The following is a 25000-nucleotide window of genomic DNA, read 5'->3' as shown; positions in this document are numbered from 1 at the left end:
AAAGATTCCAAGAGTCTGTGCTGACTGCTGATGCATACTGTTTTGTGATAAGCCTATATGCCACTTTTCATTCATATGCATTGACAGGTAAGTGGTGTGGCAAGTTTTTACTGTTTACCCTATATAAGTCTAATATATAGTTCCTTTCAAATATCTATCTATCTATCTTATAGTGCCTTGCAACAATCTATCTATCTATCTATCTATCTATCTATCTATCTATCTATCTATCTATCTATCTATCTATCTATCTATCTATCTATTATATAGTGCCTTTCACATATCTATCTATCTAATCCTGCTAACTACACTATCTATCTATCTATCTATCTATCTATCTATCTATCTATCTATCTATCTATCTATCTATCTATCTATCTATCTATCTATCTATCTATAAAAATTCCAAGAGTCTGTGCTGACTGCTCATGCATACTGTTTTGTGATAAGCCTATATGCCACTTTCCTTTCACATGCATTGACAGGTAAGTCGGGTGGCAAGTTTTTACCATTTACCCTATATAAGTCTATTATAAAGTGCCTTTAACATATCTGTCTATCTATATATCTTATAGTGCCTTGCAACTATCTATCTATCTATCTATCTATCTATCTATCTATCTATCTATCTATCTATCTATCTATCTATCTATCTATCTATCTATCTATCTATGTATCTATCTATCTATCTATTATATAGTGCCTTTCACATATCTATCTATCTAATCCTGCTAACTACACTATCTATCTATCTATCTATCTATCTATCTATCTATCTATCTATCTATCTATCTATCTATCTATAAAGATTCCAAGAGTCTGTGCTGACTGCTGATGCATACTGTTTTGTGATAAGCCTATATGCCACTTTTCATTCATATGCATTGACAGGTAAATGGTGTGGCAAGTTTTTACTGTTTACCCTATATAAGTCTAATATATAGTGCCTTTCACATATCTATGTTATAGGGCCTTGCAACTATCTATCTATCTATCTATCTATCTATCTATCTATCTATCTATCTATCTATCTATCTATCTATCTATCTATCTATCTATCTATCTATCTATCTATCTATCTATCTATCTATAAAAATTCCAAGAGTCTGTGCTGACTGCTCATGCATACTTTTTTGTGATAAGCCTATATGCCACTTTCCATTCACATGCATTGACAGGTAAGTGGGGTGGCAAGTTTTTACCATTTACCCTATATAAGTCTATTATATAGTGCCTTTAACATATCTGTCTATCTATATATCTTATAGTGCCTTGCAACGATCTATCTATCTATCTATCTATCTATCTATCTATCTATCTATCTATCTATCTATCTATCTATCTATCTATCTATCTATCTATCTATAAAGATTCCAAGAGTCTGTGCTGACTGCTGATGCATACTGTTTTGTGATAAGCCTATATGCCACTTTTCATTCATATGCATTGACAGGTAAGTGGTGTGGCAAGTTTTTACTGTTTACCCTATATAAGTCTAATATATAGTTCCTTTCACATATCTATCTATCTATCTTATAGTGCCTTGCAACAATCTATCTATCTATCTATCTATCTATCTATCTATCTATCTATCTATCTATCTATCTATCTATCTATCTATCTATCTATATATCTATCTATCTATCAATCTATCTATCTATCTATTATATAGTGCCTTTCACATATCTATCTATCTATCTATCTATCTATCTATCTATCTATCTATCTATCTATCTATCTATCTATCTATCTATCTATCTATCTATCTATCTATCTATAAAGATTCCAAGAGTCTGTGCTGACTGCTGATGCATACTGTTTTGTGATAAGCCTATATGCCACTTTTCATTCATATGCATTGACAGGTAAATGGTGTGGCAAGTTTTTACTGTTTACCCTATATAAGTCTAATATATAGTGCCTTTCACATATCTATGTTATAGGGCCTTGCAACTATCTATCTATCTATCTATCTATCTATCTATCTATCTATCTATCTATCTATCTATCTATCTATCTATCTATCTATCTATCTATCTATAAAAATTCCAAGAGTCTGTGCTGACTGCTCATGCATACTTTTTTGTGATAAGCCTATATGCCACTTTCCATTCACATGCATTGACAGGTAAGTGGGGTGGCAAGTTTTTACCATTTACCCTATATAAGTCTATTATATAGTGCCTTTAACATATCTGTCTATCTATATATCTTATAGTGCCTTGCAACGATCTATCTATCTATCTATCTATCTATCTATCTATCTATCTATCTATCTATCTATCTATCTATCTATCTATCTATCTATCTATCTATCTATCTATCTATCTATAAAGATTCCAAGAGTCTGTGCTGACTGCTGATGCATACTGTTTTGTGATAAGCCTATATGCCACTTTTCATTCATATGCATTGACAGGTAAGTGGTGTGGCAAGTGTTTACTGTTTTCCCTATATAAGTCTAATATATAGTGCCTTTCACATATCTATCTATCTATCTTATAGTGCCTTGCAACAATCTATCTATCTATCTATCTATCTATCTATCTATCTATCTATCTATCTATCTATCTATCTATCTATCTATCTATCTATCTATCTATAAAAATTCCAAGAGTCTGTGCTGACTGCTCATGCATACTGTTTTGTGATAAGCCTATATGCCACTTTCCTTTCACATGCATTGACAGGTAAGTCGGGTGGCAAGTTTTTACCATTTACCCTATATAAGTCTATTATATAGTGCCTTTAACATATCTGTCTATCTATATATCTTATAGTGCCTTGCAACTATCTATCTATCTATCTATCTATCTATCTATCTATCTATCTATCTATCTATCTATCTATCTATCTATCTATCTATCTATCTATGTATCTATCTATCTATCTATTATATAGTGCCTTTCACATATCTATCTATCTAATCCTGCTAACTACACTATCTATCTATCTATCTATCTATCTATCTATCTATCTATCTATCTATCTATCTATCTATCTATCTATCTATCTATCTATCTATCTATAAAGATTCCAAGAGTCTGTGCTGACTGCTGATGCATACTGTTTTGTGATTAGCCTATATGCCACTTTTCATTCATATGCATTGACAGGTAAGTGGGTTGGCAAGTTTTGACTGTTTACCCTATATAAGTCTAATATATAGTGCCTTTCACATATCTATCTATCTTATAGTGCCTTGCATCTATCTATCTATCTATCTATCTATCTATCTATCTATCTATCTATCTATCTATCTATCTATCTATCTATCTATCTATCTATCTATCTATCTATCTATCTATCTATCATATAGTGCCTTTCACATATCTATCTATCTATCTATCTATCTATCTATCTATCTATCTATCTATCTATCTATCTATCTATCTATCTATCTATCTATCTATCTATCTATTATATAGTGCCTTTCACATATCTATCTATCTAATCCTGCTAACTACACTATCTATCTATCTATCTATCTATCTATCTATCTATCTATCTATCTATCTATCTATCTATCTATCTATCTATCTATCTATCTATAAAAATTCCAAGAGTCTGTGCTGACTGCTCATGCATACTGTTTTGTGATAAGCCTATATGCCACTTTCCTTTCACATGCATTGACAGGTAAGTCGGGTGGCAAGTTTTTACCATTTACCCTATATAAGTCTATTATAAAGTGCCTTTAACATATCTGTCTATCTATATATCTTATAGTGCCTTGCAACTATCTATCTATCTATCTATCTATCTATCTATCTATCTATCTATCTATCTATCTATCTATCTATGTATCTATCTATCTATCTATTATATAGTGCCTTTCACATATCTATCTATCTAATCCTGCTAACTACACTATCTATCTATCTATCTATCTATCTATCTATCTATCTATCTATCTATCTATCTATCTATCTATCTATCTATCTATCTATCTATAAAGATTCCAAGAGTCTGTGCTGACTGCTGATGCATACTGTTTTGTGATTAGCCTATATGCCACTTTCCATTCACATGCATTGACAGGTAAGTGGGGTGGCAAGTTTTTACCATTTACCCTATATAAGTCTATTATATAGTGCCTTTAACATATCTGTCTATCTATATATCTTATAGTGCCTTGCAACGATCTATCTATCTATCTATCTATCTATCTATCTATCTATCTATCTATCTATCTATCTATCTATCTATCTATCTATCTATCTATCTATCTATCTATTATATAGTGCCTTTCACATATCTATCTATCTAATCCTGCTAACTACACTATCTATCTATCTATCTATCTATCTATCTATCTATCTATCTATCTATCTATCTATCTATCTATCTATCTATCTATCTATAAAAATTCCAAGAGTCTGTGCTGACTGCTCATGCATACTGTTTTGTGATAAGCCTATATGCCACTTTCCTTTCACATGCATTGACAGGTAAGTCGGGTGGCAAGTTTTTACCATTTACCCTATATAAGTCTATTATAAAGTGCCTTTAACATATCTGTCTATCTATATATCTTATAGTGCCTTGCAACTATCTATCTATCTATCTATCTATCTATCTATCTATCTATCTATCTATCTATCTATCTATCTATCTATCTATCTATCTATGTATCTATCTATCTATCTATTATATAGTGCCTTTCACATATCTATCTATCTAATCCTGCTAACTACACTATCTATCTATCTATCTATCTATCTATCTATCTATCTATCTATCTATCTATCTATCTATCTATCTATCTATCTATCTATAAAGATTCCAAGAGTCTGTGCTGACTGCTGATGCATACTGTTTTGTGATTAGCCTATATGCCACTTTCCATTCACATGCATTGACAGGTAAGTGGGGTGGCAAGTTTTTACCATTTACCCTATATAAGTCTATTATATAGTGCCTTTAACATATCTGTCTATCTATATATCTTATAGTGCCTTGCAACGATCTATCTATCTATCTATCTATCTATCTATCTATCTATCTATCTATCTATCTATCTATCTATCTATCTATAAAGATTCCAAGAGTCTGTGCTGACTGCTGATGCATACTGTTTTGTGATAAGCCTATATGCCACTTTTCATTCATATGCATTGACAGGTAAGTGGTGTGGCAAGTTTTTACTGTTTACCCTATATAAGTCTAATATATAGTTCCTTTCACATATCTATCTATCTATCTTATAGTGCCTTGCAACAATCTATCTATCTATCTATCTATCTATCTATCTATCTATCTATCTATCTATCTATCTATCTATCTATCTATCTATCTATCTATCTATCTATCTATCAATCTATCTATCTATCTATTATATAGTGCCTTTCACATATCTGTCTATCTATCTATCTATCTATCTATCTATCTATCTATCTATCTATCTATCTATCTATCTATCTATCTATCTATCTATCTATAAAGATTCCAAGAGTCTGTGCTGACTGCTGATGCATACTGTTTTGTGATAAGCCTATATGCCACTTTTCATTCATATGCATTGACAGGTAAGTGGGTTGGCAAGTTTTTACTGTTTACCCTATATAAGTCTAATATATAGTGCCTTTCACATATCTATGTTATAGGGCCTTGCAACTATCTATCTATCTATCTATCTATCTATCTATCTATCTATCTATCTATCTATCTATCTATCTATCTATCTATCTATCTATCTATCTATCTATAAAAATTCCAAGAGTCTGTGCTGACTGCTCATGCATACTTTTTTGTGATAAGCCTATATGCCACTTTCCATTCACATGCATTGACAGGTAAGTGGGGTGGCAAGTTTTTACCATTTACCCTATATAAGTCTATTATATAGTGCCTTTAACATATCTGTCTATCTATATATCTTATAGTGCCTTGCAACGATCTATCTATCTATCTATCTATCTATCTATCTATCTATCTATCTATCTATCTATCTATCTATCTATCTATCTATCTATCTATCTATCTATAAAGATTCCAAGAGTCTGTGCTGACTGCTGATGCATACTGTTTTGTGATAAGCCTATATGCCACTTTTCATTCATATGCATTGACAGGTAAGTGGTGTGGCAAGTGTTTACTGTTTTCCCTATATAAGTCTAATATATAGTGCCTTTCACATATCTATCTATCTATCTTATAGTGCCTTGCAACAATCTATCTATCTATCTATCTATCTATCTATCTATCTATCTATCTATCTATCTATCTATCTATCTATCTATCTATCTATCTATCTATCTATCTATCTATCTATAAAAATTCCAAGAGTCTGTGCTGACTGCTCATGCATACTGTTTTGTGATAAGCCTATATGCCACTTTCCTTTCACATGCATTGACAGGTAAGTCGGGTGGCAAGTTTTTACCATTTACCCTATATAAGTCTATTATATAGTGCCTTTAACATATCTGTCTATCTATATATCTTATAGTGCCTTGCAACTATCTATCTATCTATCTATCTATCTATCTATCTATCTATCTATCTATCTATCTATCTATCTATCTATCTATCTATCTATCTATCTATCTATCTATCTATTATATAGTGCCTTTCACATATCTATCTATCTAATCCTGCTAACTACACTATCTATCTATCTATCTATCTATCTATCTATCTATCTATCTATCTATCTATCTATCTATCTATCTATCTATCTATCTATCTATCTATCTATCTATCTATCTATAAAGATTCCAAGAGTCTGTGCTGACTGCTGATGCATACTGTTTTGTGATTAGCCTATATGCCACTTTTCATTCATATGCATTGACAGGTAAGTGGGTTGGCAAGTTTTGACTGTTTACCCTATATAAGTCTAATATATAGTGCCTTTCACATATCTATCTATCTTATAGTGCCTTGCATCTATCTATCTATCTATCTATCTATCTATCTATCTATCTATCTATCTATCTATCTATCTATCTATCTATCTATCTATCTATCTATTATATAGTGCCTTTCACATATCTATCTATCTATCTATCTATCTATCTATCTATCTATCTATCTATCTATCTATCTATCTATCTATCTATCTATCTATCTATCTATCTATCTATTATATAGTGCCTTTCACATATCTATCTATCTAATCCTGCTAACTACACTATCTATCTATCTATCTATCTATCTATCTATCTATCTATCTATCTATCTATCTATCTATCTATCTATCTATCTATCTATCTATAAAAATTCCAAGAGTCTGTGCTGACTGCTCATGCATACTGTTTTGTGATAAGCCTATATGCCACTTTCCTTTCACATGCATTGACAGGTAAGTCGGGTGGCAAGTTTTTACCATTTACCCTATATAAGTCTATTATAAAGTGCCTTTAACATATCTGTCTATCTATATATCTTATAGTGCCTTGCAACTATCTATCTATCTATCTATCTATCTATCTATCTATCTATCTATCTATCTATCTATCTATCTATCTATCTATCTATCTATGTATCTATCTATCTATCTATTATATAGTGCCTTTCACATATCTATCTATCTAATCCTGCTAACTACACTATCTATCTATCTATCTATCTATCTATCTATCTATCTATCTATCTATCTATCTATCTATCTATCTATCTATCTATCTATCTATCTATCTATAAAGATTCCAAGAGTCTGTGCTGACTGCTGATGCATACTGTTTTGTGATTAGCCTATATGCCACTTTTCATTCATATGCATTGACAGGTAAGTGGGTTGGCAAGTTTTGACTGTTTACCCTATATAAGTCTAATATATAGTGCCTTTCACATATCTATCTATCTTATAGTGCCTTGCATCTATCTATCTATCTATCTATCTATCTATCTATCTATCTATCTATCTATCTATCTATCTATCTATCTATTATATAGTGCCTTTCACATATCTATCTATCTATCTATCTATCTATCTATCTATCTATCTATCTATCTATCTATCTATCTATCTATCTATCTATCTATCTATCTATCTATCTATCTATAAAAATTCCAAGAGTCTGTGCTGACTGCTCATGCATACTTTTTTGTGATAAGCCTATATGCCACTTTCAATTCACATGCATTGACAGGTAAGTGGGGTGGCAAGTTTTTACCATTTACACTATATAAGTCTATTATATAGTGCCTTTAACATATCTGTCTATCTATATATCTTACAGTGCCTTGCAACTATCTATCTATCTATCTATCTATCTATCTATCTATCTATCTATCTATCTATCTATCTATCTATCTATCTATCTATCTATCTATCTATCTATCTATCTATCTATCTATCTATCTATCTATAAAAATTCCAAGAGTCTGTGCTGACTGCTCATGCATACTGTTTTGTGATAAGCCTATATGCCACTTTCCTTTCACATGCATTGACAGGTAAGTGGGGTGGCAAGTTTTTACCATTTACCCTATATAAGTCTATTATATAGTGCCTTTAACATATCTGTCTATCTATATATCTTATAGTGCCTTGCAACTATCTATCTATCTATCTATCTATCTATCTATCTATCTATCTATCTATCTATCTATCTATCTATCTATCTATCTATCTATCTATCTATCTATAAAGATTCCAAGAGTCTGTGCTGACTGCTGATGCATACTGTTTTGTGATAAGCCTATATGCCACTTTTCATTCATATGCATTGACAGGTAAGTGGTGTGGCAAGTTTTTACTGTTTACCCTATATAAGTCTAATATATAGTGCCTTTCACATTCTATCTATCTATCTTATAGTGCCTTGCAACAATCAATCTATCTATCTATCTATCTATCTATCTATCTATCTATCTATCTATCTATCTATCTATCTATCTATCTATCTATCTATCTATCTATTATATAGTGCCTTTCACATATCTATCTATCTAATCCTGCTAACTACACTATCTATCTATCTATCTATCTATCTATCTATCTATCTATCTATCTATCTATCTATCTATCTATCTATCTATCTATCTATCTATCTATAAAGATTCCAAGAGTCTGTGCTGACTGCTGATGCATACTGTTTTGTGATTAGCCTATATGCCACTTTTCATTCATATGCATTGACAGGTAAGTGGGGTGGCAAGTTTTGACTATTTACCCTATATAAGTCTAATATATAGTGCCTTTCACATATCTATCTATCTTATAGTGCCTTGCATCTATCTATCTATCTATCTATCTATCTATCTATCTATCTATCTATCTATCTATCTATCTATCTATCTATCTATCTATCTATCTATTATATAGTGCATTTTACATATCTATCTATCTATCTATCTATCTATCTATCTATCTATCTATCTATCTATCTATCTATCTATCTATCTATCTATCTATCTATCTATCTATAAAAATTCCAAGAGTCTGTGCTGACTGCTCATGCATACTGTTTTGTGATAAGCCTATATGCCACTTTCCTTTCACATGCATTGACAGGTAAGTGGGGTGGCAAGTTTTTACCATTTACCCTATATAAGTCTATTATATAGTGCCTTTAACATATCTGTCTATCTATATATCTTATAGTGCCTTGCAACTATCTATCTATCTATCTATCTATCTATCTATCTATCTATCTATCTATCTATCTATCTATCTATCTATCTATCTATCTATCTATCTATCTATCTATCTATAAAGATTCCAAGAGTCTGTGCTGACTGCTGATGCATAATGTTTTGTGATAAGCCTATATGCCACTTTTTATTCATATGCATTGACAGGTAAGTGGGGTGGCAAGTTTTTACCGTTTACCCTATATAAGTCTATTCTATAGTGCCTTTCAAATATCTGTCTATCTTATAGTGCCTTGCATCTATCTATCTATCTATCTATCTATCTATCTATCTATCTATCTATCTATCTATCTATCTATCTATCTATCTATCTATCTATCTATCTATCTATCTCCTTCCTGTTTCGCTGTCGCTGTGCATGCTGGGTGGTTGTTTCGCGTGTTTGCGAGTGTGCCTCTTGGTGGACGTGGTGCGCTGAGTGTGGTTTTTCTTTTTTCTTCTGATATTCTATATTCTTATTTCTATCTTTCTTTGGTGTAAACAGATAAAACTTGTTTTGTACTGAGTGGCTTAGGCCACGGCAGCCGCAATGGCTGCGAATCTTGAGCGTCTAAGCCGCCGCCATGGGATTAAACTTTTATCGGAGGAGTTTGTCCCTTTGGAGGCGGGGGTTTTGGCGGTTGGCGAAGTGATAGGATGTTAGAATATCAAGTCGGCTTCACGAATGAGCGGGTCCATCGTTGTTTTTTTGAGCTCTGTGGATTTAGTTCCCATTGTGGTTGAGAAGGGGGTTGTTATAAATGGCTCCTTTGTACAGGTTTCCCCTTTAGCCGTCCCGTCACGCAGAGTGACAATTTCGAATGCGCCGCCCTTTCTCAAGAACGAAACTATAGCAGAAGAGTTGGAGCGGCATGGGCGTTTGGTGTCTAAAATTCGATATATTCCTTTAGGTTGTAAATCGCCAGATCTAAAACATGTCTTGTCTTTCAGAAGACAAGTTTATATGGTTTTAAATAGAGTGGACGATGACTTAAACGTGGCAATGAAGTTTAGAGTGGAAGGTTTCGATTATGTGATATTCGTCACTTCTAACGAAATGAAATGTTTTGGGTGTGGGAGTGAAGCCCATTTAATCAAACAGTGTCCTGAGAAACAACATGGACACAAGAAAACTGACCCTGAAGTTACAGAAAAAGAGGGGCAGGAAGTGAAAGATCGTCCTGTAGTGGCTAATGGCGCAGAGGCGCTTGTAGAGGCGCGGGGTGTTAAGAATAGAAATGCCTCAAGATTTGAGGGGCAAGAGGATCAGGTGCCTCCCAGGGATGAGCCGAATGAAGGCGGTAGTAAGACGGAAGGTCAAACAACAACAACAACAGCAGCAGCAGAAAGTGTGTGGGGAGACATAGACATGGACGAGGGAGGCAGCAACGAGCCTGAGGAAAAGGGTGAATTTAAATGTCCTGCTCAAAAGAGGCAAGGTGAAAGAGAAGAGCGGGCACGTAAGAAATTTGTTTTAAGTCAGGGCTTGGGGGTCATTGGAGAGGATCCCACCTATGGTCCTTGTCAGGAGGATGTTCCCGTCTACGCGGAGACGGCCGATGACGGATCAATTGCGGGGAATGTCGGGGAAGAAACTGATGACGGTAATATCTCTGATGGGTCTGCTGCCTCGGAGCCCCCAGAGTTAAAAGCCAGGGGGGGTTACAGCGCTCAAAGTGTAAAAGAGTTTTTGGTGAATACCGCCGGTAAAAAGGGGGTGGACGTGGTTGAGTTTTTTCCAGACATTGACCTCTTTATATCGTCAATCCGCGGGTTGCGGCGGGACAAAGCAGCCTCCGCGATGTTTGATGTTAAAGAGCTCGTGAGGCTCAAGAACTTAACCAGCAAACTGAGGAAACAGTCCAATTTAAACACCTCCTAATGGCTAAGCCCCCTGTTAAATTCACTCCACAGTATTTGTGGTGGTCCCTGTGTTTCATTGTGTGTTCATCCATATATTCAGGTGTTATGGCAAGTGTACAAATAGGAACCCTAAATATTAATGGGGGGAGAAGTCCTGATAAGAGGGTCGCACTTTTTGATTTTATAAGACAAAAAGATTTGAATGTCACCTTTCTACAAGAAACCCACATTGATGAGCATAATCAGTGGGAGTGGAGCAGGGATTGGAAAGGGGACATTTTCTTTAGCAATGGGACAAATGTTAGTGCTGGAGTGGCCATTTTATTTCTTGGAGGGCTTCAGGTAGAAGTCTGCAGGACTGATGAGTTGGTGAAAGGGAGACTCTTGAAAGTGTCAGTAAAACTTCAAGGCAGCGTCGTCACTTTTATTAATGTGTACGCCCCGAATGAGGGTGAGGAGAGGCTCCACTTCTTTACCAAGTTAAGAGATCTTTTATCAAAGTGTGACCCTGAGGAAGTGGTGGTGTTAGGTGGTTATTTTAATTGTACACTTGACTCAAGGATGGATAGAAACAATGGACTGGAACAGCACCCTCGCTCAGTGCGAGCTCTGGGAAAAATAATTAAGGACTTTGGGCTGGAAGATGTATGGAGGTCTAAAAATGAGACTTGTCGGCAATACACGTGGGGGAGGACGAGTGGAAACACGATCTCAATGGCGAGACTCGATCATTTTTACAGTTTTAAGCACCTGTTAGGGTTATTTAAAGTGTGCTCTATTGTGCCTACTGGTTTCTCCGATCACAGTCTGGTGTGTTGTTCACTTCTTTTTAACGTGTACAGACCCCGTAGTCCACACTGGCATTTTAACACACTCCTCCTTAAAGATCAGAACTTTAAAGAGTTGTTTGTTCATTTCTGGGGAGGTTGGAAGGCTATGAAGAAGGAGTTCACCAGCTTACAACTGTGGTGGGAGGTTGGGAAGAGTCACATCCGGGCTTTGTGTCAGGAGTATACCAGAAATGTCACCCAAGTATTGCGGTCAGAAATGGCAGCTTTGGAATATCAAATAGCTGAGCTTCAACAACAACTAGAGAAGGGTCCAAATGAGCAGCTGCAGGCGAGCCTGACTACTGCTAAACTGGGGTTGGCCCACCTGCTTGAGACCAGGGCTCAGGGGGCTTTAGTGAGGGCCTGCTTTCAGCGGTTGAATGAGATGGATGCACCAACGCAGTACTTTTTTGGGTTGGAGAAAAAAAACTCGCAGAGTAAACTCTTACATTGCATAAGAACACCTGATGGCAGAGAGACACAAGAGCCAAGTGAAATAAGGCAGGTGGTCCGCGAATTTTATGAACTTTTGTTTGCTGCAGATGGAGATGGTGGCAGTGAAGACCAACAGGCTTTTTTGCAGGACTTACCACAGCTCCCCAACGCAGACGTGGCAGATATAAATAGTGAGGTGACCTTTGCAGAACTCACCACAGCCCTGGGACAGCTGAATACAGGGAAGGTCCCGGGAATCGATGGCATTCCAGTGGAATTTTACAAAGAGTTCTGGGATGTCATTGGTCTGGACTTGTTGGAAGTGTTTCAGTGGAGTTTTAAAACTGGTTTGTTACCTCAAAGCTGCCGTAGAGCTGTGATCACGCTGCTACCAAAGAAGGGAGACTTGTGTCTCATTAAGAACTGGCGGCCAGTGTCTCTCTTATGTGCAGATTATAAAGTTCTCTCCAAAGCCTTAGCCACAGGATGGTCCAGGTTTTGGGGAGATAACATTTTTTTAATTCGGGACATTTTATCTGCTGCAAAACTGTTTGGTTTTCGGACTGGTCTTATTTTTCTCGACCAGGAAAAAGCTTTTGATAGGGTCAGTCACTCTTTTTTATGGAATACCATGAAGGCTTTTGGGTTTGGGGAATCTTTTATTAATTATATTCGATTGCTTTATAGTGACATTTCTGGTATAATCAAGGTCAATGGTGGTTTGTGCGCACCTTTCGGCGTCAGAAGAGGAGTCAGACAGGGCTGCTCTTTGTCTGGTATGTTGTATGCTCTGGCGTTGGAGCCTTTCCTGGTGCACCTGAGGAAGGTGCTGACTGGTCTCACCATCCCCAACTGCAACATGGACTCTGTGAAAGTCACGGCTTATGCTGATGATCTCACAGTTGTCATCAAAGACCAGAAGGATTTGGACAAACTAACGAACTGTCTGCGAAATTACAGTAAAGCGTCTTCGGCCAAAATTAACTGGAATAAAAGCAGTGCAGTGCTGGTTGGGAACTGGACAGGATGTAGTCCTCCTCGACTGGAAGGGGGTCTGCAGTGGACCACTGGGGGTTTCCTGTACTTGGGAGTCCATCTCGGAGATGACCACTACATCCAAAAAAACTGGGAGGGTCTGTTGGACAAGGTTACAGCTCGGCTCGCTAAGTGGAAGTGGATACTCCCTCAGTTATCTTATAGAGGACGGATGCTGGTAATTAATAACTTGGTGACCTCCAGCCTGTGGCACAAATGTATTTGTCTGCAACCTCCACCTGTGCTTGTTCAGCAGATACAAGAAGCGATCATGGATTTCTTTTGGAATGGTACCCATTGGATACGGAAGGGCGTTCTTTTCTTGCCGTTGGATGAAGGCGGACAAGGACTTGTTGACATTACCAGCAGGATTGCTGCTTTCCGCCTTCAGACCATTCAGAAACTGCTGTACTCTGTTGAGCAGAGCCAGTGGATGAACTTGGCCGTACTTTTTTTTAAACAGGCCAGGCATATGGGACTTGGTAAAAGTTTACTGCTCTGCCATTTTGATAAGATCGGGACTTTACATGTGCCAGAGTTTTATAAAAGCCTTCTAGCAGCATGGCAACTGCTGTCGATCAAAAAGGACTGTGATGACCTTTCCTCTTTTTGGGTCCTTGATGAACCGCTGCTCTACAATCCTGCTGTTGGCACTGCTACTGGACTTTCTGAAAACTTTATTCATCATTTCATAATACATAGAATAACCACAATAAAAGACATAATTGACTGGGAAAATTACACTTGGAAAAGTGCACAGGTGGTAGCAGAGGAGACAGGAGTGCACTCATTGCGCCTCATGGAGAAGTTTCTGTGTAAGATAAGATCATCACTGGACAGGGAATCCATGACACTCCTGCACAGAATGTTCACCTCACGACTGAAACCAACTGACGAAACGCCTTTTCCAACACTTACTGTATCTCCAGCTGTTGAACTGAGGGACGGTGAGACCGATGTTTTAACATTACGTTCTCTTGAGGCGTTATCTCTGCCTACGGTGCCGGGGAAGCAGCTTTATAGGATCTGCGTGAAGGTGAACAACCTGGAACAGCTGAGGACACGAAGACATGACACACCTTGGAGAGACAAACTCGGAGCCCTTCAAGGACTGAACCCCGCCTGGAGGTCGTTGTATAAGCCACCATTGGCCAGTAGGGTGGGAGACCTACAGTGGAGGTTGGTGCATGGGATATTAGCGGTGAACTCCGTCTTATCGATTATATGTCCAGGGGTTTCTGATTGCTGTCCTTTTTGTGGTCTGCGGGAAACTGTGTTTCATGCTTTTATGTACTGTGGGAGACTCCAGAGCTTCTTTAGTATAATTGAAAGAATAGTAGAAGGGCTGGGGGTCCCGTATAATAGCACGGTGTTTGTGTTTGGGGTGAAAATTACAAGACAAACCAGAGAAATTATGAATTTAATTAATTTTATTATCGGGCAGGCAAAACTGTCAATATGGAAGACACGTAAAAACAAAATTACTGGGAGTGGGATTTAAGATGTTGTTGTCTTTTTTAGAAAAGTGTGTGAAAGTAGAATATTGGTGGATATCTATTTTTATAAGTCTACAAATAATTTAGCACAGTTTAAAGAATTCTGGTGCGTAAATAATGTCCTTTGTAAATGTGCTGATGATTATTATTTACAATTTGTACTCTGAGTTTGGTGTTTTACTTATTTGTAGATTTGAGATAATAAAGAATACTAAGGATAAGTGGGATTGGAGGGTGGAAACAATGGGAGGGATTAGATAAATATATATTTTATTCTAAGAACAATTCTGAGTATGTAATGTTTTTGATACTGAATATTCATCAATAGGAATGTGTATATATGTTTTCTGTTAGACTTAAGATTGCGTTTGGTTTACTGTTATGTAAAAAAAACTCTATCTATCTATCTATCTATCTATCTATCTATCTATCTATCTATCTATCTATCTATCTATCTATCTATCTATCTATCTAATCCTGCCAACTATCTATCTATCTATCTATCTATCTATCTATCTATCTATCTATCTATCTATCTATCTATCTATCTATCTATCTATCTATCTATCTATTATATAGTGCCTGTCACATATCTATCTATCTATCTATCTATCTATCTATCTATCTATCTATCTATCTATCTATCTATCTATCTATCTATCTATCTATCTAATCCTGCCAACTATCTATCTATCTATCTATCTATCTATCTATCTATCTATCTATCTATCTATCTATCTATCTATCTATCTATCTATCTATCTATCTATCTATTATATAGTGCCTGTCACATATCTATCTATCTATCTATCTATCTATCTATCTATCTATCTATCTATCTATCTATCTATCTATCTATCTATCTATCTATCTATCTATCTATCTATCTATCTATCTATCTATCTAATCCTGCTAACTTCACTATCTATCTATCTATCTATCTATCTATCTATCTATCTATCTATCTATCTATCTATCTATCTATCTATCTATCTATCTATCTATGTATCTATCAAGATTCCAAGAGTCTGTGCTGACTGCTCATGCATACTGTTTTGTGATAAGCCTATATGCCACTTTCCATTCACATGCATTGACAGGTAAGTGGGGTGGCAAGTTTTTACCATTTACCCTATATAAGTCTATTATATAGTGCCTTTAACATATCTGTCTATCTATATATCTTATAGTGCCTTGCAACTATCTATCTATCTATCTATCTATCTATCTATCTATCTATCTATCTATCTATCTATCTATCTATCTAATCCTGCCAACTACACTATCTATCTATCTATCTATCTATCTATCTATCTATCTATCTATCTATCTATCTATCTATCTATCTATCTATCTATCTATTATATAGTGCCTGTCACATATCTATCTGATCCTGCTAACTACACTATCTATCTATCTATCTATCTATCTATCTATCTATCTATCTATCTATCTATCTATCTATCTATCTATCTATCTATCTATCTATCTATCTATCTATCTATCTATCTATCAAGATTCCAAGAGTCTATGCTGACTGCTGATGCATAGTGTTTTGTGATAAGCCTGTATGCCACTTTTCATTCATTGCATTGACAGGTAAGTGGGGTGGCAAGTTTTTACCATTTACCCTATATAAGTCTATTATATCGTGCCTTTCACATGTCTATCTATCTTTCTTATAGTGCCTTGCATCTATCTATCTATCTATCTATCTATCTATCTATCTATCTATCTATCTATCTATCTATCTATCTATCTATCTATCTATCTATCTATCTATCTATCTATGTCTGTGTGTGCTTTTTGTGTATTTTCATTTCCACTATAAAACGTTCTGTTTGCTGTTGAGGTAACTCAGTTAAAAAATAACAAATTTTGAATTTAATGCCAGAAACGAACAACTGAGAAATGCAATAACCAAAACTAGTCCAATTTCTTAGCTTGTCCACAAATGTAGGCCACACACCCTCATTTGCCTTTGCTTTCTTCCCATTAACGTGCCCACCCTGTACTTACCAATAAATAAACATGCAGATGATGCCAACTGTAATGGCAATCTGAACCATCAGCGTTAAGTAGACCTTCCTGATAAAAGCTGCAGAACATGAAACAAAGAACAAGTGATGGAGACGTCTTATCAGCTGGTATATTTTTCATGCAATTTCAAGCCAATGCTTTGTTGTTCTTTCTTTACACTTTTCACGGAAACAGAAAAAACTGAATTGGAGGAGCTGATTTGCATGCAATGTTATTGGATTTGACAGCAAGACAGAAGTCCTGTAAGAGCGACCTAAGTACTGAACAAAGTGTCTTAGACACTTGAGGTAGTTCACGCACATCTTTGTCTTAGATGGTTATTTGACGTCTTCTTGATTAATGTGTCAATAGGAAAGAAAGAGGGGATTTTAGAGCTCTATATGTTTCTTTCACAAAAAGTTAAGGAATCCAATTCAATATTTGAATTTGAATATATATATATATATACATTTATTTGGTTCATGGTTCCTTACCTGGCCAGGAGTTGTCAGGTAGACGGGCAGCCCATTCCCCACCTCCGCCAATATAAAGTGTCGCGGTGGGACTGGACTAAAGAACCTTACCTGGCTGGGAAGCCACTTCAATGAAGGGATGGGGGAGACACCCTGCCAGTACTTTCTGCTAGCACAACACACTAAATGGCAGCATCCTTGGACTGTGGTACCTGGGCTTGGAACTGTAGTCCCATGGAGCAGCCCTTTTGGGTTCCATGGGTGCAACACGGAATAATGGACCCTATTTTGTGGGGCTTCTGCCTGCTTTCTACGTGTAACGTCTTAGAAATGCTCCTGGGTCTTTTATGAATGAAGCCATTCTGCCTCACCCAGATTAGTTGGAGTCAGGTAGAAGAGGACAAAGCTCACCTAGGAGGAATGGAGGAAGAAAGAGAAGAAGAGAAGTGTAGTTGAGCTTGGAGTTTGACAAGAAACCCGTCGGGTGGTATTTTGCTGTAGTAAACCACTTATTTAAACTTGGGACTTGTTTTTGGGGCTCTCTAGCACCCTCTATAGGTAAATGTTGTCACATACAAGTGCTATGGGAGCATTTGGAGGAAAAACCTAACAAAGTTAATTTTGCCTTATCACCCTTTGCCTCTGGAGTGGAGGAAGCAACCGTTGAGGACACCTGACGTCACTTGTGCTCCATCTCCAGGAGCCTCGTCCCTTCAGCTTGGTCTGCTAAATAAGAACGAAGCAAACCAGAAGTCTGAAGGAGCCAGCATCCTTAGGAGTGCCCTCACCAGTGTTATCACAGACACCAGGACAGTCCCTTGTACTTTCTTTAAGCTTCTAACAAGTTGGCCATTAAGCAGGGAATACATTGAGGACCCCAACCCTTTACCTTGTCCTGTCTGATTCTGACTCCAGACACTGTAAAGTTTATATATATATATAATATAAGTGGGTCATTTCTTAATCCATTTCAGGGTCATGTGGGCAGCACTGGGCACAGTGCTGGGACTAACTCTGAATGGAATGCCAGCCCTTGATAGGGGGGGACCTCACAAAGAGAGAAATTAAAGGAATTAGAAAAATGAATCGTCTTCCACCCCGTCAATTATCTACTGAACAAAAAACTGCAGTTGTAGCTGAACTGTTGTCATCGTCCATGTCCACTCAGGGGACAATCAAGTCAAATTCCTCGTTATTTCTGTTGAAACAGAAGGGTCACCTGGTAAAGCACCACTTTTGACGATGATGATGGGATGGACTCCTCGCACTGTGAATATCAGGACCACATATGCAGTGTGGTAACACCAATACACCAACAGCTTGTGCTCTAATTGAATGATTTGAATTATACGCCACTCGGTTGTACTCCCCACTAAAGAGTGAGCGGAGTGGCAGTGTGCTATTTGATAAACCGTGATAGCTGACATATGTCACATGTATATGACTTACAAACATACATGACGGTGCGTACTTGCCTCGTCTGACAGTCTTCTCCGTGAAGCAGTTGTCAGGAAGGTTATTGGAATACGCGGGGGGCGCGTCGACCCCTGCAGGACCCGGATCTTGTACAAAGTTTCCATACTGGTGTCCTGAGTCGTACTGGGAATTGGGGTACACCGTGGCATTGTTTCCTTGGCTGGTCTGGAGTGGCGTGGCATGCTTCCAATAGTCGTTCTCTTGGTCACCCCTTGCCGATGGATACTGTGCCGTCGTTTGGTCTGCCATGCTGTAGTTTGGCACTATGCTTCCAACTGGCACTTGGGTTTTGTCCGTTTCCATGTGGTGCCCAATTCTGTTTTATTTCTACAAGATAAAAAGAAGATAAAAGATTGAACTCCCTTAGAGCAGAAGGGGGCTGCCCTGATGCTGAGGATGGGTGGAGATACTGAGCTAAAGTCTGCTGGTAAGGACCTCATTAGGTGGGCATGCGAGTTTTTGAATTACAAATTATATTAGGGTAAACGGGTGGCATGATGGCACAGTAGGTGACACTGCCACCTCAAGGTCCGGGTGTCTTGGAAGTGTCTGTGTCAGTGTGTGGGCTTTCTGACCAGGGTTCATTCTGTCCTTGTGCCCAGTGCTGCTCGGACAGGCTGCAGCTCCCCGGGCCCTGGATCAAGAGTGTAAAACATTTGTATGATTTTTTAGAAATGACTGAGTTTAATTCACTGTTATGGTTTCCTAATTGAGATTAACCGCTATCGTATTTATTCATTATAGAACACACGACTTTATTGCTAAATGAAAGGAACTCTTAAAGCCGTTAGAATTGTGCATCTACGTAACAATGATATAAAGGTTATAATTAAATAGGCCATCATTGTTGGAATGAATGGGCGGCACGGTGGCGCAGTGAGTAGCGCTGCTGCCTCGCAGTTAGGAGACCCGTCTGGGTTCGCTTCCCTGTGTGGAGTTTGCATGTTCTCCCCGTGTCTATGTGGGTTTCCTCCCACAGTCCAAAGACATGCAGGTTAGGTGCATTGGCGATCCTCAGTTGTGCTTGGTGTGTGGGTGTGTAGGTGTGTGTGCCCTGTGGTGGGCTGGTAACCCTGCCCAGGATTTGTTCCTGCCTTGCATCCTGTGCTGGCTGGGTTTGGCTCCAGCAGACCCCCGTGACCCTGTGTTAGGATATAGCGGGTTGGATAATGACTGACTGACTGACAGTTGGAATGGATAAAGTTTGGGGGAGGCAGTGACCCCCATACCCCATACACAACCACCCAGACTCCATTCCCAGGTTCAAAAGAATTTTTATTTAAACTAAATATCATTCAACAGGCATTTTTCTCTACAAAATGAAAGACAATGTGAGATTTGTCCTGTTTGTCCTCTGACTCACTGGGTGACATGGAGGGCTCACTTCTGCCTTGTGCCAAGTGCTCCTGTGCAGGACTCAGCCACCCTGAACTGGTTTAGGCTGGCTCATTAACAACAGGAGGCCATCTTTAATGCCAGTGATTTATTTTATTAATGTGGCGCCATATTATCAGAATGAGCAAAGACCTATAAATTAATTTGATTTGCGATGCTTGTGCCAGCCCCCACCAGGCAGTTTGAGTAACACTGCCAGTTATTTTAATTGCCCTCATTTAGATAACATTATGGAAAGGCTATCTTATAGTACATTTAAAGCCTAGGTAATAGACTTAATGGCTATGAAAGCTGGAAACTATCCTAGCATCACTGGGTGCAAGGTGAGCACCTTCTCTGGACGGGGGTCCACAGGCCCAGCTCTGGTGTGGGGGGGGGGTCATTTAGCAGGGGTAAGTCCACCGCCGAACCCGTCTCCCCCATAAAGCATGTGGAGTGAGACGATGAGGCAATGGCCGCAGGCAGCACTTCGGAAAGGGCGTCATTGTCACGTAACGTTATGAAGCGTCAAGTGTGAACCCCAAGAATTACAAACAACTTATTGATTGACTCTGGAGAGTGAGGCCGACAGAAGTCGTGATGGCAAAAATGCAACGAGAATGAAAGTGAAGAGCATAATCATCAAGTCACCGACGGAGGTGACCAACAGGGGACGGGGAAGCGGAGTGTCAGTTCAGGTTTTAACGTCGACGATTCTACCTGGAAGGGAAACGTTTGAAATGTAGTCGCTGTCAACCGTTGCAGGCGTGAGGCTGTGTTGACCATTTAATTGTACTTTGTACTTTACCATATATGTGTGTCCCATGCTCTGCCAGCTTGAGGAGGGTGATGATGATGATGATGATGTTGATTCTTCTCCTCATTTTCATTGCTCGTTTACTAAAACAAGCTTGATGGTACAATGGTCAGTCCACCTGTTTCGATAGCGTTCTACTTTTACGAACGTCTCATTAAACGATATGCCTTATGTATTCATCTTGTCGCTTTTATGTTTCGGACATTATAGCCCTTCCATCCCTCATTCTTTTACCTTCTTCTTGCCTTTTCTTCATCGGACATTCCAGCCCTATTGCGGACCCGTGGACATGCATCACATGGTTTACTATCTTACACCGGCCACTTATCTTTGCTCATTAGACATTCTCGACCTCTTGTGGACACCTGGTCACATTACACCTGAGCACAGACACTGGACAGACGGACGTCTTATCACTTTACTTATATATGGAGATTTTTAGCTGTGCTGCCCATCAGGGTTAAACAGATTGAAATCTAAGTAATCAACATAGACCTCAGTGTTAATGTCTGCATTGCGCCATCTATTGGAATGTATCTTGAAATGTATGTAGCAATACAATCCATTGTATGTATCATTCCAACAGGTGGCGCATCATAAACATTTGAAATAATAGAATACATTGCTACAAATGTTTGTGATGCGCCATCTGTTGGAATGACAAGTACCAAACTTGAAACTCTTCAGGCAGGACTCCAAGTACCATATCTAGTGAAGACCTGGTATTGCTCATCACCTGCCTGGTGGTGGCAGCATCATGAGACTGGGAGTCCGGTCAGGACTGAGAGAAGGATGAATGCAATCAAATACAGAGGGGTCCTTGAAGAGTGCACAGTACACCTCTGCCTGGGGTGACGGTTTAGCACGACAATGACCCGAAGCATACAGCTAAGACAAAGACGTGGTGGCTTTGGGACAAGTCTCTGAATGTCCTTGAGTGGCCCAGACTTAAAACCCACAGGTCACAGAGACCCGAAGATGGCAGTTCACGGACGCTTCCCATCCAGTCTAACAGAGCCTGAGAGGATTTGCCAGGAAGAATGGGATAAACTTTTTAAATCCAAGTGTGCAAAGCTTGTAGAGACTTACGCCAAGAAGACACAGACTTGCAATTCCTACCAAAGGGGCTTCAACACAGTATTGAACACAAGATCTGAATACTTCCAGGGATGAGAGGTTTCAGCGTTGATTTCTAATAAACTTACAAACCTTTCTAAAGACACGCTTTCCTTTGTTATTATTGGTTATTAAGTGTAGCTTGCCGGTCAAAAATGGCAAATGTATCCACTTCAAATGACATGTACAACACAGAAAGGGTCACTGATACTTTCTGAATCCACTGTCTGTATTTTAGATTTTCTCACAGTTGGTCCTGATGAAGGGCTGGTAGTCTGAGATGCGCCCACCAACCCAACTACATCTTCTAGCAGAATTCCATTGATACCTTGGAGCTGCAGCTGCTTCAACCTCAGAGATGGTAGAGATGGTGCATTATATTCAGAATATGAACAATAACCTTCAGCATTGATTGTTTAAAATGAGACCCTAACGTATCACTAGGAGGGCCAGGAGCTCTGGAGGTAAAGATTGTTGTGCATTTGTGATGTGGAGTCTGGCTGGTTACTCGTTCTCAATGTGAAGATATCTCAAGGCTGTATATACAGTACATGATATGACCGTTCTTTACATTGATCCACGTGTCATAACGGCAGGTTTTAATTTAAGAGGGCTGGTTTGACTAAAGTGTGGTGCCCAGTGCTGCCAGGCCCGGCTCCAGTCCCCAACTCCAGTAACGCTGGCAGTGAAACACCGCCCTGCGTCAGCCGAACTTACATTATGAGTCAATCAGGAGTCTGGGCTTTGAGAAACAACAGCCATTAATGTGCAACTCACTTCAGTACATCTGCTTAATTTCTTTAGTGCTGTACGCCTGCATGCCGAGATCATTTAAAGATATCTTAGCAAGGTCAACTCGCCAGCTTCTCCTGTTCATACATCGCCATTAAAGTGACATTCCTGTAATACCAGGATTTACACGCAAGCCGTATGTTCAGTGAAATGAACTGAAAACACTGTAAAAAGGTGAATACTTCAAGATAGTATTTGTGAAAGTCCGTATACTTTACTGAGTTCATAATTAGCATAAATAGGTGGCATTACAGAGCCTGGGGTGATAAATAGAGCCTGCCGTCTAAAATCCCATTAATCCCAGTCCATGACAGATAAAAGGCTTACCTGTGTGCCTGAAGTCTGCCAGAAAGTTAGACAAGAGGGAGATGCTCCTGTGCTTCGATCGAGTGGGCACGTCACACATCCTTTAAATGTGCCATGCCGAGTCTCGCCGAGACCAAAGTCCACCTTCTATCCTGTCATTTCCATGACAAAAAGACTTTGATCTCTCGGTGACTCGCACAAAGGGCTGATAAGAAGAGCCGGACTGGCTTGTGTGCGTACTGTATGTTTAAAAAAAGTGACCTGGGGATGTAAGGGCAACACAAATGTCCATGTCGGGTACCTCAAATGTACAGAATGCCACGTGACTGTATCATCACAACCTCAGCATGTCCACAGTTCACGTGGCAGTCCAGGTCACTTAACGTTCTTCACAGAGTCACAAAAAAATGACCAAACTCTCGCACTTTCTAAGGAGTTGTCTGACAGGAGCGTGCAGATTGTTTCAGTGCCGCATATCACTCAGCATTGGGGTCGGACATTGCATTGTTTGTCATTAGTGTACGGCATGCTGGGCTCAAAAGCGTAAGTGCAGTGCAAAGTGACGATGACCTGCTCTGACCTGAGTGTGCAGCAGGGGTTAGCAAATCTCATGGCCGGTCTTCTTCCTGGCACTCAGGTTTAAATCTGCACCCCCAGAGATACTAACGGTGGAGCTGCTAACCATCACGCCTGCCTCCACTACCTGTAGTGTTGTCCGTATTCTAAAATGACCACCAGACCACCACAACCTTTTGGCCAAGAACTCAAAAGATGCTGACCAACGATCTGCTCCATGTGTGCTGATTCTGAGCACTGGGCAGCTTCTCCATCTCTACAGGATAACTAAGTGTAGATGTCACATTAAGTCTGTAGGGATACGTTGACACCAGGATTTGGCGAAACATTTCAGAGATTAAAGAACATTTGAGGATTATGACACAATTTTTATTTGTTTCTTTGTTTGTTTGTTTGTGTGGAATAGGCTGCTCATTGTGTGTTCATAACTTAATTTGCTGTAAAGACACAGCTACAAAGTAAGTGCCAAAATTGGACCAGGAGTCTATCTATCTATCTATCTATCTATCTATCTATCTATCTATCTATCTATCTATCTATCTATCTATCTATCTATCTATCTATCTATCTAATCCTGCCTACTATACCAAATTCTATCTATCTATCTATCTATCTATCTATCTATCTATCTATCTATCTATCTATCTATCTATCTATCTATCTATCTATCTATCTATCTATCTATCTATCTAATCCTGCCTACTATACCAAATTATATCTATCTATCTATCTATCTATCTATCTATCTATCTATCTATCTATCTATCTATCTATCTATCTATCTATCTAATCCTGCCTACTATACCAAAT

General features: G+C 38.4%; 1 protein-coding gene across 1 annotated transcript in view; it reads right to left on the bottom strand.

Moving 5' to 3' along the window:
- Window positions 1–23741, bottom strand: part of LOC114664059 (protein lifeguard 1-like) — a 99897-nt gene extending 76156 nt beyond the window's left edge. The window contains exons 1-3 of the mRNA XM_051935987.1: window positions 23636–23741; window positions 19209–19536; window positions 17261–17339 (exon numbers count right to left, since the gene is read on the bottom strand). Coding sequence (XP_051791947.1) covers window positions 17261–17339; window positions 19209–19512 — 383 coding nt within the window. The 5' untranslated portion in view covers window positions 19513–19536; window positions 23636–23741. The remainder of the gene's footprint in view (window positions 1–17260; window positions 17340–19208; window positions 19537–23635) is intronic.
- Window positions 23742–25000: the final 1259 nt, after the last annotated feature.

The sequence above is a fragment of the Erpetoichthys calabaricus genome, chromosome 13 (assembly GCF_900747795.2).
Source record: "Erpetoichthys calabaricus chromosome 13, fErpCal1.3, whole genome shotgun sequence".
Lineage (NCBI taxonomy): Eukaryota > Metazoa > Chordata > Cladistia > Polypteriformes > Polypteridae > Erpetoichthys > Erpetoichthys calabaricus.
Note: the sequence above shows the minus strand (reverse complement) of the source record. Positions and strands in the feature narration are given on the sequence as shown.